This window comes from Scardinius erythrophthalmus, assembly GCF_964197995.2.
Source record: "Scardinius erythrophthalmus genome assembly, chromosome: 23".
Taxonomy (NCBI): Eukaryota; Metazoa; Chordata; class Actinopteri; order Cypriniformes; family Leuciscidae; genus Scardinius; species Scardinius erythrophthalmus.
Genome location: NC_138243.1, coordinates 8,863,789 through 8,884,757, shown reverse-complemented (window position 1 = coordinate 8,884,757; position 20,969 = coordinate 8,863,789). Strand labels below are relative to the sequence as shown.

At 41.0% G+C, this 20,969-nt stretch overlaps 1 protein-coding gene across 4 annotated transcripts in view; it reads left to right on the top strand.

Annotated features, from left to right (window-relative positions):
- sh2d3ca (SH2 domain containing 3Ca) overlaps positions 1–20,969 on the top strand; it is a 51,549-nt gene that overhangs the window by 6,317 nt on the left and 24,263 nt on the right. For 3 of the 4 annotated variants that reach the window (XM_081355212.1, XM_081355211.1, XM_081355210.1), the window contains exon 3: positions 2,531–2,570. In XM_081355212.1, coding sequence (XP_081211338.1) covers positions 2,531–2,570 — 40 coding nt within the window. Of the gene's footprint in view, positions 1–2,530; positions 2,571–8,868; positions 9,071–20,969 lie in introns of those variants that run through there. The other variant, XM_081355213.1, reaches the window with a different exon arrangement.

Here is a 20,969-nt window from a genome sequence, read left to right as displayed (position 1 = left end):
ACCAGGACAACCACTGATAAAACAGTACAAAAGATCATCTTTCACTAAACGTAGATCATATGCATTGTCTAAATTCAAGTTGTCACCTCATAAAATCTTGGTTGTGAGATAGCGTTGAAACTTCTGTTTAACACACACTTGTTTCACCTCTTTGATTGACTGAGCATTAATTCAATGTCTTTTCAGTGTGTTTGGCAGTGGCTTCCACACACTTCTGCGTTTATGAAACTTTTCCCACTTTTCCAACTTTTCTTGCCATGATTTGACAGTGAATTTGCTGTTGCAGATTTATCAAACATCACTCTTCCCATAAGTTTGTGTCCCTTTCAAGGGAACTCGAGCTGCGTTGAGACGCTGTGGGAAAGCCTCTGCGTGATTGCGTCATGAAGCACTTATGACATCAGTCCAATGGCGTGACAGAACGTCATGTGACGTCATCGACCAGGAAACTATTAAGTACACCTGCTTTTTGGATCGTGTGTTCGTCCCTGCCCTCGCTTATTACAAGTGGGGACACACGCAATTTATGTGTTGTTTCTTTGGGAGTGGAGCATGCACGGTCAGCTCTAGTAAAAGGGGGCTGAAAGTGTTCATTCATAAATTCCCGACGCGTAACATATGTACTATCGAGAGTTTTAGCTCTGCTCCTGTTGGCTTTCTTCTCAAGGGAAGAAAGTCAATAAAGATTCTGTGACTCGATCTCGGATCTCGCGTTTGCCGAGGCAGTGTGTAGATTACGGGGATTATAAGGAAAGGAAAAATCAATTTTGGAAAGTTTGGGCTTGGCCTCTGAGGGGGCCCAGCTCATAAGTTCAGGTCTCTCAACTGAGGTTGTTGAGACCATCCTCCACTCCAGAGCTCTCTCCACGAGGAAACTCTACACCTTGAAGTGGATATTTTTCACTTCCTGGTGTGGAGAGCACCAGCCAGACCCAGTTATCTGCCCAGTGGTTGCAGTGCTGGAGTTCCTGCAGGAACGGTTCTCCGCAGGTCTATCCCCCTCCACACTAAAGGTGTACATGGAGGTCTTAGCTGCTTACCACATCCCTTTAAGTGGTGTATCCTTGGGGATACACCCTCTAGAAAAGTTTCCTTTGTGGCACTGTGACTAGGAGAATTGGAGTATGGCTGCTTCTTAAACATTATTGTCAGGAGTTCCCTCCGATATATTTGTGATGTGGTGGGATGTTGCCTCACCGCACACATTAGTGAGGTTTTTGACCTTGACCTCGGCTCCACTCCAGGGGCGCAGGTGCTTTCGTCTTGGTGTGTGCAGAGATTTCACACGGACAGGCACTTGCTACTATGGCGTCGTGGGTATAGTGTTCCCACAGCTCGAGTTCCCTTGAAAGGGAAGGTCTCGAGTTACGACTGTAACCCTGGTTCCCTGAAGAGGGAACTAGACGCTGCGTCGCCCTGCCATACTCCCTGCATGCCTGTGAGCGACTTGCTTCAGCCTATCAGAAGCTAGTGACTGTTTGTTCCAGGTATGCTTTATAGTTTCCTGGTTGATGATCTCACATGACGTTCCGTCACGCCATTGGACAATCACGCAGAGGCTTTCCCACATCATCTCGACGCAGCGTCTCGTTCCCTCTTCAGGGAACCAGGGTTACAGTCGTAACCGAGACGTTCTCTCATGCAAATTTTGTGGTATTTTTATTTTTTTTGTAGTAGTATTTTCCTCTTTACCAAAAACTCTTTCAGTCATGTACATGAAGGAAAAACTGGGGCTAGTTATCACACTTTTACACCAATGAAAATTCCTCAGGGTTTATTAAAGTAAATTTCTGAAACTTTTGAACATTCAACAAGAAAATAAATTACAACATATATTTTTATATAATGTGTATTATAGGCTGTTTAATAGATTTTTTTTTTAAATTGATAATATAAAAATGAACAAATCAGTAATATATTCCTCTTTCATTCTAAATATTCCACACAACCTGAAACCTGAAAAAATCTTTCTATGTAATTTGATTGGTCCGAAAAGACAGATTTGTCTGTAAAAAAAAAAAAAGTAAAAGAATGATTCTGTCATATGCCATTTTAATAAAGTAATATTCCAATTACTGTGGTCAAATGCTCTGTCTCTGCAATTCCTGTTTTTGGTTCAACCTCGTTTCATGTGTCATTGATGTGGCGTGCAGAAGGAGGAACGTGAAGGAACACCCTTTTCACTTCCTTAGGATGTTAAAAAAAGGTCAAGTTCCTCATTGAGTTTTACTAAGCATCTTCTGAAGCATCTAACGAAACAGGAAGAGTAGAAAAATTGCTTTTTGATGACATCAATCTCATTACAAGTCTCATTCTCTCCCTAAATTCCCTTGGCCTTGAGGTGGCTTTCAATATTTTCATGTCAATTTATTTAGCTAGTTTGCAATGTAAGTATCTAAGCATAAAGTGGGATAATCTGCAGTCAGCTTTGCTTTGGTGTTTTATTTTGGAGGTTTATTTTACAAATATGACTAGCTTACAGTTAACTATATTGCGTAATATATAATATGAATATTTTTTCTTTTCACAGACAGCTGGACACCACAGACAACCAAGGAGAATATGTGGAAGTAAGGCTTTCTTTCTTTCTCTTAGCAAGAAGTCACTTGGTAAAGTGTATTTAAATTAGGCACATCTCTCATCCTTCATAAGTAGGAGCTGGAAAGAATTCTGTTAATATATCTATCTATTACTTCAATCTGTCTGTTCTTTGAGGCTTCCTCCTGACAACTTGCTGAATATGGTTATTTCATGCTTAATTAGGCAAAATCCATGTATTAATTAACTAAATGCACCATTTGGAGATGTAATAAGAAATTCATCTAATGAGTACTTTTGGAATGTGCTGATTTGGTGCAAATTAATGTCCTTCCTGTGCCTGCCCTTATTTACAGTCATTAAGATATTAGATTCTGCATTTAATCGCTGTGTAGTGAACTCTGCTGCCTCTAGATGGAGCTGTAAACTGCTCTTCATCTCCTGAAGCTCTGTGTAAGGGAAGGTTAGGTGTGGCCAGGCCCACATGACCCTCAAGCCTTCAAAACACACATTATCATTTACACACACACTGTATAAAATATGTGCACACAAATACTGAAACTTCTTCTTTGTCTGTGACACATGCACACAGTCTAATGGATGGGAATTGTGAGGAAGTAAACAATTCTGATTCCTTAATTCTTTTAGTACTTTTGAGGATGAAACGTTTGGGAAAATGCTGACATCTGCAGTTTGCTGGCAAATGTTGCATGTAACATATTTCATTGTGCATTTGAATTTCATTTAAAAAAAATCTGGAAAGATAATGTTTGTCTTTACACAACCAGTCATTAACTACAGTATAATGATTAAAAGGTACACAATGAAAATTTTATGAAACTTCATTATTTTATCTGTAAGAAACGGTATCAATGCTATAAATCAAACAGTATCATAATGACACAAGTTCACATATCTGTAGAACAAGTGTGAAATATGCTAAATATGCAAACACTGGCAATGAAAACAGCTATTTTGATCAGTTTTGTTATTAACCTTTCACAAAGTCATGCTAAAAACATTCATACTGTTCTTATTACTTCTTATTACTTATCCATATAGTAATATACATACAGTAATAAGTATTGTTGCATGAATAATAAACAAATCAGCCTAAAATAAAGTCTTATCAAAGTGTTATGTAATAAATAAGGTATAATTTAACAGCGTCCTTCCTCCAAAACAGACAGAACAGAGACAGAGAAAGATTCTGCCAAATTACATTAGTGCATTTGTAGGTTTTATTGTATATTTTATTATATTTTCCTAACACCCCACCCCAGACCATTCTCATTTCCAAACCCTGGTTACAGCCAAGTGGCAACAAAACATCCTTAAAATCCTTTCCATCCTTTAACCATAATTACTAGAAACTGCATAGGTCTAGCATTTTTATTTTATTTTTTACCTTCTATAGTTTTATTCATGTTTTTTGTTAGACAACCTATCCATGTTGGTGTGTGTCAAATTTGACTAGTTTCTACCAAGTGAGATTTGTAGATTTGTACTAGTTTGATTGGATGCACAGCAGCCTTTCCCTCCATTTCTTGGATGCCTCTCTTCTCCGCCACAATATGAAAGTTTAATGGTGTCTGAGTTAGAATGAGTCTCTGCCCTGAATGTTCACTGTAATGGCAAAAAACAGCTCTTTCAGCTGGAAAGAGAGATGAACAACTGGTCTTCGCTCCAGAACAGAGCGTTCCCAGAGGCCCAGACACTTGAGGTGTTCGCGATTGCGTTCTTCCATTCAGCCGTTGATACGCGATGTTTATTTTCAGCTGGGCTGCTGTCTCATTATCGCGGCTGTTCCTAGATCTCGCACCTTTCCCAGCACCTTAGGATTGAACTCCTAACCTTTCTGCTTGCCGCTAACACCAATTTGCAGTTTCCTCTCAATAATTGTATCACTGAAAATTCTACTGAAAAATACCAAAGCTGATCTCTCACAACAGCAACACAGTGTTTATATGGTTCTCCCAAAGTAATACCATGATTCTACTTGATACATGTCCAAAAACAAAAAATCATAGCTATCTAGTAGCATGGTATTGCCATTGTACCATGTCCACCAAATCATATTAGGACCATGGTCATTTTTGTTACATGAACTGATATTTGTACTTAAAGGCCTACTGAAGTGCTTTGAAATGCGCAGCATTATTCGATGTGTTGACGTAATTTCCACTGAAACAGGAAGACAGGGCGGGACATATCAAACAGCTCCTCCCCTTTTTTTAAATAGCCAATAGCGTTTAGTTTAAATCACAGCTCGAACAAAGCCGTTGAGCTCGGTGAAGCCGCAGTTTCCTTAATCTCTAACCATTTCTCCTCCTAATCTCCCTTAAAATACAGCATTCTGTGCAGAATTCAAATGTGTCCGATACGTTTTGAGGTCTGTGCCGACTTGTGCATATGATCCGCTCTGTGCTATAGTGTCTCTTGACCAACCAGACCAAACCAGACTTCATTCGCCCCAATGGAAAGCATATTTACTGTCTGACTCGTTCCCTATCCCCTATATAGTGCACTGTGGACTATTCACTATTTACCATGTTGAAAATAGTAATAGTGTGAACAAGCGACCGATTTCAGCCGCAGTTTCAGTCTATTTATAGTGTAAGGGGCGTGACGCTTCAAGATTCTAGAGAGCATTTGATTGGACAGAAAATCTGATGAGAAGCTGAAGTGCAGAGTGATGTAATCAAAATCATTGATCCATATTGGCAGAAGTGAGAGACTACGTTTTGAATGCTTATATCTTCTAAATGCGAATTTTGTCATTGTTTTGGAGCACACTATCTTATAGATAACCTTAAGGCTAATATATTCATACTAAAAGCCAAAAACATTTTTTTTTTTCATGGGGACTTTAAAAAGAGTTAATTTGGACACAACAAGGATAGCAATTGTGGTGATGTTCCATGGAAATGCTGTGGGATGGGAGATTGCTTAGGCATTGCTAGGTGGTTGCTCTAGATGTCTTTTTTTACTGGTCAAAAGAGGCCAATCCCTGTTTTCTGTGATATTTGGGATGCAAGTTATGTCTCAGGTCCCTCTTTCAATGTGTTTTGTGTGTTTTTATTGTGCACCAGGCAAAGATCATAATTTAGATTGCTTAGTAAAGTAACAGCACCATCTCCTCAACAAGCTGCATGATTTGTGCTCTCATGCATAAGAAGAACGAGACATGGAGAGGTGGTGAACAGTAAGTGAAGAAAGAAAGGCAATGAATTGAGAAAGACAAAGTGATGTAAACTCAGCTGGTGAAGGATGGAGGTTGTGATATCCCTTTTTTTCCACTCCCTCCTTTTTTTCAGCATGGAAATACATTGGGCAGCCAGTTATTCCATTTAAATCAAATCACCATACACAGCTCTGCATTGATTATACTGTAAATTGACTAGACCTCACACATTAACATGCTTCTCGTGGTCTTCTATTACTGCTACAGATCAAACCAAATGACCAAACTGCTTGATCAGCAAAAGCAGTGCCGACTTGGGCAGGAGCCATAGCATGGCAACTACAATACCCAGAATTCCAAGGGGGGCCGAGCTCATTAATGTTAATGGGAAGGGGGAGGTGAGGCGTTCGGGCCCTGTAGGCAGATGGAGGGAGAGACAAACCCCTCCACCTCCTCATTACCAGTTCGCTCACAGAGTCTAGCTCCTCTCCATTGTACCACTGCACCCTGCCTCCAGGACACTCACTGTGTAATTAATATTTAACTGAGAGAGAGATTGAATGAAAGATTGAGGAGGGGTTGTGAAGAAAAAATCCATGATCAGCAGCATAGATACACACAACAGCGTGATACCGAAAACAAGAAATAGAGAGGGAGCTCAGAAAGTAGAGATCTGGGACCGAGAGGAAGGCAAGAAAAAACGAGTTCTCTTTATCATCACAATTGTTTCTCTTAGACATGACACATCTTATTTCTCTTATAGCAATGAGATTAAATAAAATGTATCTAAATGCTGCTTTTCAGATTTATTTCTCTATTAGAGTTTCAGAAGTGATCTGTCCTTTTATCTCAAATACTGCTCGGCCAAGGTCATGGTTTCAGTGGGAAGGAATTGGAAGAATAATGACTGTTTTCAAACATTTGCCTCCATCTGCCATTGGTTAAACAAACAGGTAGTCCAGTCCCAATCTCACACCATTGCTGTGCTGTTCTGGTCAGGACTCTCAAATAAGTACAGCAATGCTCTGATACCACAAAGCCACTGGGAAATCAAGCTACAAAAAGTCAATTTAGGCAGTAATTTCATCTCTCACAAAAATCTGTCTGTGGTTGCCATATGTTTGTCACCATGTGTGTGTCATGTGAGACTCCTCATCATATCTGTGGAAATAGCATGAAATCCTTTTTTTATTGCATGATCTCATGAGACAGACACACACCATAACATATTTAACCCACACAATGGATTACACCTCTATCTTTTACACTTTAAGCGCTTCAACTTGACATTCATTCTCCTTTTGTCTTAGGCTGATGAGCGTTCAACATGAAATTAACATGTTCTGAGTGGATTATCTGCTAATGCACAATAGCATCAGTGAGATTTCTCTGCAGAATGGGTTTCGTCTAATTATATCTTTTGTTTTTTCATTGTGTGACTTCCCTAGTTGATACTGTAAGCTTCATTGCTTAGTAAGCTTGTTATAGAACCAAATTTATAGACTCAAAATACTGATGTGATCCTTACAGACATATTGCGTGTCCAGCAGGTGTGTCATCCTGCTCCTGGAGGGCCACTATCCTGCACAATTTAAATCCTAATTAAACACATCTGAACCAGCTAATCAAGGTCTTTAGTATTACTATAAACTTACAGGCAATTGTGTTGCAGCAAGCTGGAACCAAACTCTGCAGGACATTGGCTCTCCAGGAACAGGATTGGACTCCCCTGATTTAATGGGATAGTTTACCCAAGAATGATCATTTGTTCACCCTAATATAATTCCGTACTCGTATGACTTACTTTCTTCCCTGAACACAAAAGGAGAAGTTTTGAATAATGTCCAGACTGCTCTTGTCCATACATTGAAAGTGAATGGGGGCGGATGCTGTTGAAGTATAAAAAGAAACACTATAATTGTAGTCCATTTAAACTTGTACTGTATATTGTATTCCACATCTTCTGAAGCAATTTTTCACCAATATTCTTCCTAAACCACTGTGGCTCTCTAATCTCATTTGCACGTATTCTAACTTGACATGGCATGTTTGGTTACAAGACATGCAAGATCCATTGCCATACAATGTAAAACCTATCAAGTCTTAATACGTAAAGTTTGAATATGCAGAAGCACAAATAATATTTGAGAGCTATTACAGAGGGAACGATTATCTTGTGAATAACTAATTAACTTTCAGCCTATTCCTGTTTGGCAAATGACAGTCTTTCTTTTTGGATGAACTATTCCTTTAAGGATGCTGCTGTCAAAGCTTTCAGTTGGTTGCCATAGCAAGGCGTCCATTTTGATGTCACAATAGTCCCTAGGGAGCAAACGCCCCACCCTAGACTGCTGTGCCAGAATCAGACTCATTTTATCTGGAGTAAGTATGTGTGCGTGGGTAGTATCCAATAGGGAATATTCAAAGACTGAGGCTCATTAGCAGGTTTTTACTACGTTCCTAGAAAACATCATTTTATTTCCAAGCACAACTCAGATTCTAAATAGATCCTGCATGCCCAGACTTACAACATCCACTCCCGTTTTTTGTAGTATTATTTATTTTTTTAACTTGTACACAAACAGTCATGTGTGCCTGGATTTAACTATTTTCTTTGCTTTCGCGACTCAGTGGGTGTGGAAGAGTGTATGTGCATGAGGGTGAGTGTCTATAGACTGACTGCCCCCCTCCTGCTTTTCTTTTGCAGTCTTTCAAACCGGAATAAAAGGGAAAATTCCTTTGAGTAGGTGCTGAATGCGTGCGCCACATACCTCTCTCTCTCTCTCTCTCTCTCTCTCTCTCTCTCTCTCTCTCTCTCTCTCTCTCTCCCCCAGCATTGTTTGGAGGCCTGGAGGAGGGGGTGGGTGGGGTCTCAGTGCCTGCAAGCATCTCTCTCTTTCTACCATCCCTCTCTCTCCCCCTCCGTCCCTCCCCCCCTCCCGCTGCTTTCATCCAAGAGCGATGAGGTAATCCCTGCCAGCACTGTGAAGCATAGCAAGCGCTAGAGTGAGAGTAAGAGGCAGTGGAACTGAGTGGGAGAGATACATTGAAAGTCAGAGAGGGAGAGAGAGAGATCGAGACATTGAGAAGGGAGAGAGAGGAAGCCGGTGCAGATCTGGGATGACGCTGGCTCCAGTGGAACAGCGATAGCACTGATCAGTTGCGGCAGTGGCTTGAGCGCGGGGTGAACGCTAGGAGACAGGGCATGACCCAGGGCTTCTAGTAGACTCCAGGGGTGGACGAGCTGAAGAGAGGAGGACCGGAGCCATGACGGAGAGATGCAGCCTGTGGAGTGCCCTGTCAGCGGCTGCCTGCTGCTTCTACAGGGGCTCCTTCATGCAGGTGCAGGTGAGAGGGGGGCACCCCCTGAATGCTTGTGTGTGTGAGCATGCAGCCACAGAGTATGTACATGTATATGCTGTGTGATGCGTGAGAAAAGGTGTGGATCTGGATTACATCATCTCTAAATGTGCCATGAGGAGTTCCTGCATGAGAAGTAGAGGAAGATGCATGTCACATTTCCAGTGTGTAGTGGTGTATGTAAGCATACATATTGATTGCTCAGTTCAGGGCATCTGCTTGCAGGGAAGGGTGCCCCTCAGGGCTATGTGTTTGGCCCGTTACAATTGTGCAAAACCAACAACTGTGTCATTCCACCAGCCTGGGCTATGATATCACTGCACTGTGTGTGTGTGTGTGTGTGTGTGTGTGTGTGAGTCGATGTGCCGACTGGGCTCAGCTCACTTTGGCTCAGCTGTAACACTAGTGCTGATGATGCACAGTTAGATGAGCGGGCAGGCAGGGCTCTGTTGTCACCCTGCGGTTATGTAGTGGATTGTAATGGGGCTCAGGAAAGAGGAGAATGCATCAAAGTAGCTCTGGAGGTCATGCTTTTTATATCTGAAAGCAAAGATATATTGTTTCATGCAAGGCTCAGAATACAAAAAAAAAAACAAAAAAACTCTGAGTTACTCTGTCGAGGTCTGATACATGATCTCAGAACAACATAGAATTTCAGTGGAAAGGCTGGGAAAGGGGAATGGGTGTCGTCTAATTGTCCTCTATTTCAGCCAACTTGGACTGGATAACAACAGTACAATTTTGGCTCTGAGTTTGGGTGGTGCACTAAGCACTATAAAAAGAAGGACAGTACTTGTTTGCCTCATTTACTTTTCTCACCCTCTCTGTTTGTTTTTCCTGTTGCTTTTAAAGCTAAACAGAGGGCGTTTAAGGTGATGAAATTATAGTGTTTTGCACTCCAGAGTGCCAGTGACACTGTCTTACTATAAATGCACAGCTAGGTGCAGATGGTAAAAATATGTCCCTAAAAACAACATGTTTACAGTGCATTTTAGCATAAGTTATAGACAATTTACAGATTCCACATTCTAGCCCTAAGGGTACAGTTACTTAACCCTTACCACAATGTTCTATATAAATGTTATACTTTCAGTATAATCAGATTTGTTTTTGTTTTTTACAGTTTTCAACATTGTACAGGAAAAACTCTTTGCTAGTATGTATACAGCACAAGCGTAGAGCAAGCCATATACACACAGTATAAGCACACCTCACAGTTATGACAATTTGGCATTTACTAAGAACAAAATGAAAATACTCAAATCCATGTAGGGGCCAAAGAGGTCCATAGACTGTCTGAAATGATGTATATGTTCATCTCATTGGCCACCTGAGCTCAGAGCGCACCAGGAGGAGATGGTGGTGTCTCAGCTGTAGATTGATAATAATCATTCTGAGTTGATTTTCACATGCAGAAAAACAGACAGTGGAGAGTTTCTTTGTTTTTGCTTTACAGTTTATGGAATTGTCAGGGTAGTGGTATAGGTAGATATTTTGGATAGTTTGGCCCCAAGTAACTCAAGCCCTATCCTTATATTTCTAAACTTAATTCTAAACGAGCCATAAGACTTTGCTTGCAGTTTGTCCAAAAATGTCTTGCCTTATCCTTAGACTTGGGTTTGAGTCCCAGTTTGGACCCAGAGATTTAGTGTGCAGTTCTCCCAGTGATCTCAGATGTGTCCCTGCATCAACCTCATTACCAGTAAAGATGGTGCAGTCTTGATTTAAATTGGGCTAGGGTACTGCGTGTTTATCAGGGACAGCATCAACCCTAAATCCCCCATCTGTCTCTTGCAGTTGCACTTTGATTGTTTCATCTTAATCCCCCTATTCTCTGCCGGCTGGCAGCTCGACCGTCCTTTCGCCTGCGACCCCACTTGCATATGTGGTGATGCCAGTTTCAACCCCAGGGGTCGGGAACCACATTCACACTGGGGGTCTGAAACGAATACCCCGTTACCATTAACACAGATTCCAGACACATTAAGTCTAGTGTAATTGTCTGCTTTGGTGGGTTGTTGCTCTAATCTGGTGCGTGATTCAGTTGCATATTCCCCCTCAACCTCTCTCACTTCCAGCCATTACAAAAAAAAACAATAATTTAATATTCAAATATTCAGGGGTATGACTGTCCCTCTCCCCTCTTTCTTTCTTTCTTTCTTGTCTTTTTCTTATGTTTTCCTTTCTATCCTCTCCAAATCCTCTCTGGTGCCGCTGTCTCTTCCCCAGGGCTGCGGCGGCTTAGCAGCTGTTAAACAGAAAAGTTCAAGAGTAAATCTCCCTGTTACTGAATGTGAGGATAACCTAATTACGCAGGGCTGTTTTCTCTCCTAATGAACGCCACGCGGATTTGGAGTGCCAGGATTTTTATATACCTCCCCCCAAACTATTTCTGTACCAATTTCTTCTCATCCCTTTGATAATGTGGCTGAACTAGAAGTCCCTCAGAGACTGGATTAGTCTTCATTCATATTGTGTATGCTTCTCAGACTAATGATGTTTGTTCTGCTTTGCTTATCACACAAATTAAGATGCTGAAGTTGTCAAAAATGCTAAATTAGTCACAGGCCATCTGTGCAAAAGTTGGATGTGTTTGTGAATCACACTGCCCCAACAAATGCCAACAATTCAACCATTCTAAAAACCTTCCTACATACTTGCTCCAACACACTTATCTGTAAGTTTCTAAAAATCCTGAAGACCTTGATTGGCTGGTTCATCTGTGTTTAATGTGGGTTGGACACCTCTCACCAACAAGATTATCAAATAGATCCAACAAATCCTATCAACTTTATAATTTTAACTCTAACTTTAACTTATAAATATAACTTTAACTATCCAGTAATGTATTGTGATGTGATGTGAACTAGCCTCTGGTGATCCTCAAAATTTGATAGGTTAGTGATATGGATGGTTTAAAGCAATGGCTTTTAGCCCTGGTTCTGGTTTAGCCCCAACAGTACACATTTTTATGTCTCTCTTATCTGAAACACCCATTTCAGGTCTTGGAGTCTCTACCAATGAGCTGATGAGTTGAACCAGGTGTGTTTAATCAGGGAAACATTCAAATTGTGCAGGGTTGTGGTACTCCAGGACAAGGGTTGGGAAACACTGGTTTATTTGATGTGACATTTGATTGCTTAAGCAAAGACTATATTCTCCTTTATCTTGAAATATGATTAAATACACAGAAAATTGTTGGCAAAGAAATCCATGTTGAGTCCTATAAGTGCACTATATCTAAGAAACTATGAGCTGGTTTTGTGCTTGTTTTTTTATTTATTTTTTATTTACGTGTTAGTGGAATGGAAGTGGAATTAATGAGATATGTTTATTCTATTATCTGAACAGAGATCAGAGGGAGTTTTTTTCATGGCTAGCCATCAGAAGTCTTTAATGCTTCCGTCCCTTTAAGAGAGCGTTGAGATCACAAAGAGCCGAAGAGACCCTTTCAGCTCATCTCTGTGCAGGTTTCACCATGTCTCTCTTCTATCCCTTCCTCGACTCATCCTCTCCACTGCTTTAATATCCAAGACAATCACATTGCAAATCCAATAGGTCAGTGCAATTGGTTGTTAGCACTGAACAAGTAGTGTCTCTGTCTTAGGCATCCACAATCAGATGCTTTAGTGACAGTGGATTATCAACACCACCAGGAATTCATTTCCTCTGAAGTGAAAGAAAAGCCAGTATCATGAAAGAGATGTCCTAAAGTTTCAGTCCATCAAAGGATCTGTTGAGCAGGTGGGACCAAAGGAAAGTGGGTTGGGAAGTGGTGTAGGCTGGAGTCAGGTCTCTTTTGTATGTCCACTTGACCTTAATCCTGGTTTGACTTTAGGGTCAATGGACAGCCGCATGCCCCTTTCCAGTTCACTGATAAAAGGATGAATGCATGATAATGCATGTATATGAGAGGGATCTTCAGGAGACATCACAAGAAATATGCTCTCTCTTTTAAACTTCATTAAGGGGGCCTTGTCATTACTTGTTTTGGTCACAAAACAAGGAACCACTTCAAGGCTATCAGTGGGGTCAGAGACAGGTAGAATCAGTCATGCATGTAGAATACACTTGATCAGTGAAGGAAGTTTAAGACATAGCTTGTCCTTTTGAACTTCTTCTTTTTTTTTTTTTTGCCTTGTTATTCTAAAATGGTGTTCTGTAAATGGCCTTATCTAGTGTTGAAAATATGTCCAGTACGTGACTTGGCATCATGGCTTATCAGTGAGTAGTGTTTAGTGCAAATAACCCTTGGTATTTATAGTTTTGTGTGAGCTGATGTTATATCCATTCACGCTGTTGATATTGTATTTGAAAAATCATGGACATTTTGTGTCAGGCATGCATGAAACCGGGCTTGTTTATCTTTCTGTGTTTGAGCATGTGTTTGACCAGTTCAAGCAGGGACCTTGCATGTCCTATCTCTGTGACATTTGAGTATTAGCGACTTGTTGGACTCATAGTCGCTCCATCAGGACTCCAACCTGCCCCTGTATGCATCATTGCATTACCATAGCACCCATCACTTTAGATGAGACACTTCTGTGAATTACCGTCAACAGCAGAGGATTGTGCCATGCTTGGTAACACAGTACAACAGAACAATCATAAAAATGCATTTTATTATCTGAGATTGAAGTGATACCACCCACCACACAGCAACCAAATCACCCTAAATGACAAATTGATGAGAAGGAAAGATTAGACAGTTAATTGCTGTAAATTAATTCAATTCCATTTCAGCGGCACCATGTCAAAGTGTGGTGATAACTAAATTGAAATCTTTTAAGCTTCTTTAGACTGTTGTGTTGTCTGGATTGGATTAGTTATAGACTTGTGTAGAGCATGTAATCTTCAGTTTTGCATTGTATGTTAAATTGAACCCAGGCAGGGACTCTAGTTATATTCACTGGCACATATTGGTGCAGGTCCTCTATGAGAAGCATTATGAGGAAGAGAACTGCACGTTTTTGAGCGTCCAGAAGAGTGGATTTCTCCTCTGCGATCTGGAAGATCCTGGAAAGAATCACGTTCATATGTCTCTGCAGCAACTACAGAAAAACAATGACATCATGTACAGGGTGGAGAACGAGAGCGAGAGAAGAGAGACATTGACATCACAGAGGGATATTGCTGGCTAATACCTAGTGTGTGAAGTACGGTTTCGCACATGTTGAGAAGGGTTAGTGTATGTCCAGTTGGGTTAACTAAGTGGCACCAAACACACACGCAAGCAGTCTGGTGTGTGTTTATCTGTGTAAGGGAGCTCCCCAGCACTCTCCATCTTTACTCAGCTCCCCCAACTCCAGGAGGAGTGCATCATCTGCAGTGTCGCCATGGTGACAGCCTCACGCTCCAGGACAACCCCACCCCCGTATCCCAACCCCCATCAGAGACGCACTGATTAGGTTGCTCCAGTCATCGTGTGGCTGCGTGTAAATGTGTGTGTAATGAATGTGTGAACACCGTTAAGCCTGCTGGTGCAGACGTGTGTGCGCGTGGGTTTGTGCACACCTGAGCTGCATGAACAAAGCCCTGGGCTCCACACTTTCCCATTATAAACTCCCATTAGCACTTCATTCTAGTGTATGTCTGAAGTATCATTATGCTGGGACAGTTTAACAGTGTACCGCTACAATGCAACCTTAGCTGTGAGGTCACGGGCCACCCGCCAACAAATGCCCCTCCCCAGCTGCACATGAATGAAAGTGAGATCTCAGCACTCCGCCACCGTTTACGCTGCCAGCCAATGGCACGCTCTGCTGCGGCGCTCTCCGGAAGAGATGACATCATCTCCAGCCAATCGTAGCGTAGCTCAAGGGCTGACTGCTGCAGGCTCAACAATGCGATGAGATATACAGAGAGAGTGTCTCACTGAGGTGAGATAGAGAGAAAGAGGCAGAAATGCAAGGAAGCATGTTGCGATATCCTTTCGTTCAGTGCAAACACCAGATATGATGTTGAAACGACATCAAACGCATTCTGGGTGCTGTCAGGGGCAGGTGACAGAAGGGAAGGAGTGTGTGTCTGTGTGTGTGTGTGTGTATGACAGTGATATCTCTCTGTGACCTGCCAGCCGGCATTACGAGGCAGATCTTCTTGTCAATGTGTGTGTATGTGCATCCCTACTGGGACGATACGACTACTTGCCCAGGGCTTCCTGACCACACTGAATGTCTGTATGTTCAATACGCAATGGATTTTAACATTCAGTAAACACTTCATAACCTAAGCCATAGCGGCTACATTTACATGTGCTTATGTGACAAGGAATAAAAACAGACCTCGCCTTTTCTCATGCTCTTTCTCTCTCTAGACCTGAAACATACTCTACGCAAGTATACAAATGGATATGCGAATGCTTAGCCAATGTTTAGTGTGTTGTCCAGTGGTTGTTGATGCTCTTTCTTAGAAACTCTAATTGACATTTAATTGTTTCAATGCTAAAAGTTGCTGTTAGTGTGAATGGTGCTTTAAAGTGTGTTTTTTTGCATTACTTCGGCTTGTAACAAACCTCAGTATTTAGGGTATTTACCTTCAGTTTTCAATGCTGTGGAACTAAATGAGTTATTTGGGTAATCCGCTAAGTCCACAAAGTCCACAAATTAGTTAATCTAAAGAGAAAACTGAACACAGAAACAGACAATTTATGACAATGCTAGCTCTAGCATCCCTTTTGGCAGTGCTGAGATTAAAATTTGTATTTGTGTTGGATTTATTAACATTCAGTGTGTGAAATTAAGCTTGCATTCACACATCCCTTTTCTTTTTCTAATGAATGTAATGATCAGATATGTCAGCACATCAATAGGTCATCACTATTTATATAGGAGTTTGTATAATGTGTGTGTAGGGACAGTTTTGACACATCAATGATGTCCTTCTGAAGGCTGATGTGTGTGTATTGATCAGAGAAAGTGATGAGCATGTGTATGCATCACGTCGTTACTCACTTGATAGTCATCACTGAAAAAGATGTGCTGAGGCACACTCTTACACACAAGCTACGATCACACAGTTTAAGGTGGCCCAATTATCCTAGAGTTTGGATGATAGTGTGAACAACAGAAATCAATGACATTTGACATTTTCAGTTCTAATCTGGGCCACTTGCATTGCAGTGTGTCATCATTGTGAAAAGTTCGGTTGTAATTCGTGCAATTTGACATTTAGAGGAGTACTCCACCTGAACATAATTTCCATTTATTTTTTTAATCAATAAAACTCACACACTGGCAGTTTTTCCCTTATAGTTTTCCTTATGTTGCCACTTATGGCGCCACTAATGTTAATATAATGTATATAATGCCTTATGAAAGTATTCAGACCCTAAATTTTTTTAATATTTTGTTATGACCAGATGCGTTAAAAAAAATTTGCTTAAAATTAGGGCTGTCAAACGATTAATCGCGATTAATCGCATCCAAAATAAAAGTTTGTGTTTACATAATTTATGTCTGTGTACGGAGTATAATTATTTTCTATATATAAATACACACACATGCATATATATATTTAAGAAAATGTGTTATTTCTATATAAAATATTTATATATAATCTAAATATGTAATATAAATATATATACACAGTATATACATGCAAATATTTCTTAAATATATACATGCATGTGTGTGTATTTATATATAGAAAATAATTATACACCGTACACACACATGTATTATGTAAAAACAAACTTTTATTTTGGATGCGATTAATCGCGATTAATCTTTTGACAGCCCTACTTAAAATGTAAAACATTACATTTTCTTAAATATTCAGACCCTTATCTGTGGCATTAGAATTTTAGCTCAGCAACTGAATTTGATCCTTTTTTTTGTCCCCTTACCCTCAAAATGAATGGATGTGTCAGTGTAACTGAGGCCAGCTAGTAAAGAGGCGCGCATGCGACTGATGCTAGAAGCCATGGTTTTTAGGCTCCATGTTAGCGCACCCACCTCCCATGCCGGAAACGCCAAATCCCGCTCGGAGCGAGGCAAGTATAACGGGAGGGGTTGTATTGGTGCCGTGACCCGGATGGGAGTGAGGTTTATGGGGGCGAGTGTAACGGAGGCCAGCTAGTAAAGAGCTGTGCGGGTAAACCTCACTCCCTTGGCCTCAAGAGGCAAGCTAGCGACTGACACTAGAGTCTGCGAATCCCGCAGAATCCCGATGCCTGTTTGAATCCCGCTTGGAGTGGGGCGAGTAGAACCAGAGAGGTTACATCAGTGTTTTGTGTGCCAGGTAGGAAAGTGTTGCATGTCCAGACTAATGTTTGATATGGGCCACATTTAAAAGCTAATGTGAGCTACCTCACAAGAAAATTGGATTTGAGCAGAATATAAGAATGGCACGATTTTTTGATTGCATAGTTACACACACACACACACACACACACACACACACACACACACACACACACACACACACACACACACACACACACACACACACACACACACACATCAGCAAAGGTCAGAGAATGATCCGTTAACATTTCCTCAAAGCACAAACACTGCCAGTGCTTGACATGTGCATCCTAAAGGCTGTCTGAGCTTTTTCCGCCACTTCTCTCATCTTTTTCTCCCTCTACCTCTCACTCCGAAGGTCTGAGAGATGGATGGTGGATGTGATGGAAGATGCCTGTAAGGTTACACTCATAAATTCACTTGTATTGACCTTTCAAACCGCCCTTTCACTTTGAGATGGCACAGCGTTCCGCTCATGTGAATCCGGAAGCAGCCCATGAGATGAACTCAACAGGGTTGAGTTTAGCACGTCAGATTAATTTTGAGTCTGTTGCCAATCAGATGAGTAGATCCGTGTTCATAGCCCTTTTACTTTTATTGTCTAACTGATGCTACCCAGAAGTGCTGCCCAAAGTCTTTTATTGAATTTGGTGTCTTCATAATTTCAGCTGGTATGCCTTCCAGGCTGTGTAATTAATCTACGGCTGACATTTATTGATTAATCAATTGGATGTGTCTTTATATTCCTTTGCCAACTCACCCCTGCTGCAGTTTTCTCCTCTGGGGCCGAGCCCAGTGCGGCGTTGTGGGATGTGCGGTTTATTTGAACATAAAACAGCCCATGGCCTCACACTTTTACACTAGTCTAATGCTCACACATACAAATGCTGCTACTTTTCATAGACAGAGATGTTGGATTCGTAACGGTATTTGATGGGATTATATTGATGTTTCCTTAGACCCCACAATCCATAAATGCCTTGACCTTTTGACCCCTCACAGCCTGTAAATTGGCTCCTAATTGGTTGTTCTCTTAGAAAAACAGAAAGCAGAGGTGTCTCCAGATTGCAATGGCTCATTGTGACAGTTCATGAATATTAACGCTTGTGTGAGTCAATTTATTCAACAGTAATTTTTTTCGAAAGGGTTGTATGTTGTTATTTTGCCTTTGGAAGTCATTCATTCTCAGCAAGAGATTGAGGTGATTTTAACAGAATCTGCTCAGTTGTGGCTTGACACTATTGATTTGGGTTAGCACATGTTGCTAAGCTAACAATGTGGTGTTCTAATAATCAAAAATATAGAACAAACACATATTGGGTAAAAATATTAGCATTTTTTTTATGTTTAACTTGCTCAATAATGCTTTCATTCAGTTTACAATAATGAAAAGTTGCTCACTCAGCTAGTCCACCATCATATTATTTGGCACTGTAGTTTTTCTGGGATTTCCGTATTAGCAAAGAATGTTGCCTTAAAATTTTACTTTTAAGTAGCGATTGAGCCTTCCTTTTGTACCCTGACATTCATTTGTCTATAAAGGATTATCAAATTAAAACAGTCAAGGGTGGGCTTGGTTCTATCGATTGGTTCGAGGCAGATCTGAATGTGAATTTGCAGTCATTTGGAAGAATGATACGGGGTTTAAGTGGACTAAATGATTGGAGAAGTCCAGTATACGTCACCAGAGAGAAAACTGCTGTTTTGACATTTTATTGAAGGAAAGCCAAAACATGGATTTAGACAGATAAAATGCTGTCTATGTAGACAGCTAGGCACTAGGAATTAAAGCAGAGCTATTATGTGTTCGCATACACATTAACGCGCAAACAGTGAAATTACAACAGTTTCAGCACTTGAAGTTGACCACCACAATCATTATGTTTTCTCTGAACATTGTGGTTTTTGCTACTTTTTATGGAAATTCAAATCTTGAATGAGGCTCCCGCTGTTGCTATGATTTCAGCTTTTTGCACTCACTAAATCACGGCGCTGAGATGCTATTTGGCTAATACGGATGCCGCGAATGTCGAGGCATTTATCTGCAGAGATGTGCGATTTCCAAACCCGTGATGAAAGATAAGTCATGTGTGTTTTCCTGTGGTACTTGCCCCCCTCTATGACACCATATGCCCAAAACCCTCAGAAACACACTTGCTTTGAGCTGCTCCCCTAACACATAGGGACCAAACCACCCGTAGACCCCATATGGCCAGTTTTCTCTTGCTGCCTGTCCTCTCTCTCTCTCTCTCTCTCTCTCTCTCTCTCTCTCTCTCTCTCTCTCTCTCTCTCTCTCTCTCTCTCTCTCTCTCTCTCTCTCTCTCTCTCTCTCTCTCTCTCTCTCTCTCTCTCTCTCTCTCTCTCTCTCTCTCTCTCTCTCTCTCTCTCTCTCTCGTGTGTGAGCCCGGAGGGAAACGGGTAATCAGGATGTTTCTCCTGCGCCTGTCAATGTAACAGGCCCGTGTGTCACAGAGCTGCATTATGAACCAGCAGTACACAATTTTATGGGCCCAACCACAAACCATGAGATGTGGCCTTGCCTAAAGTTATGATGTCAAGCATGAGCGTTTTTATCAGGGTTAAATAGTATTAACAATGGAGACAGTTGTCATTTCAGGCAGCGTAATCTTTGTATTAATTTTATCATTATGTTGCTTTTTACATGCCTATACAGTTTTAGTTTATCACTTATCTTATTTAGAATTTTTGAAACTAGAATTGATTTTAAGGGGTTTGTGAAAAATTGGGAGAGAATTGTTTTTAGGGCTTTCAAAATAAATATTATCACATTTCATCTTTATAAATGAAGTTCCAAATGTAGGTTCGGGAGGAGCAGTAGGTTCAGTCCTGTCATTCATCATTACATGCATATATAAGCAGCAGTCAATGCGCCGTCCCAGCGACAATTCTTCCTGCATCCCTCCACCTCTCCATCTTAACCTTTTCCTGCATTCCTCCACCTCTCCATCTTCACCTTTTCCTGCATCCCTCCACCTCTCCATCTCCACCTCTATTTCTCTCATTCTCCCGATACGTAATAACGCTATTGGGGGGTTGAGCTCGGAGCTCGAGCCGAGCCTTGGTTTTCAGCCTCTATCAAGGACAGCAAGCCAAGTTCGTTTACCATTAAATATTTAGACTGGATGGGCAGGCGAACTTGTGAAACAGTATAAATGGATCGTCATACATGAAAATAGCTACAGCAGTTTTTCCTGTGAATGTGAATCTGTGTAAATACACTCATGTCGCCTCTCTGCATCTATGTAAACACACTGTATATATTCACAGTTTAGATGTGTCCAAATGGTCTAGATATGGCTAATTTTGCCAGATATAATTGACTCATAATGTCATGAGGGGGCCCAAGTGGAGAGACACACATCCCATACGCCAGTGGATACACCTCCACACACACTGACAGGAAAGGATATAACGAGCGAATCCACTCTTAGACAGGCAATCATATGCAGGGACACTCCATTATCCAGCAAATTCCAGTAATTCCCAGCATTCTTGAGTTGAATTAGAGGCGTGGAAGCTAATTCATAATTGATGCGTAATTATCAATCTCATTTGGAATAATCATTACCTATGCATAGGAAATCATTCGAACCCTGAGGCCTGATAGAACACAGGAAACA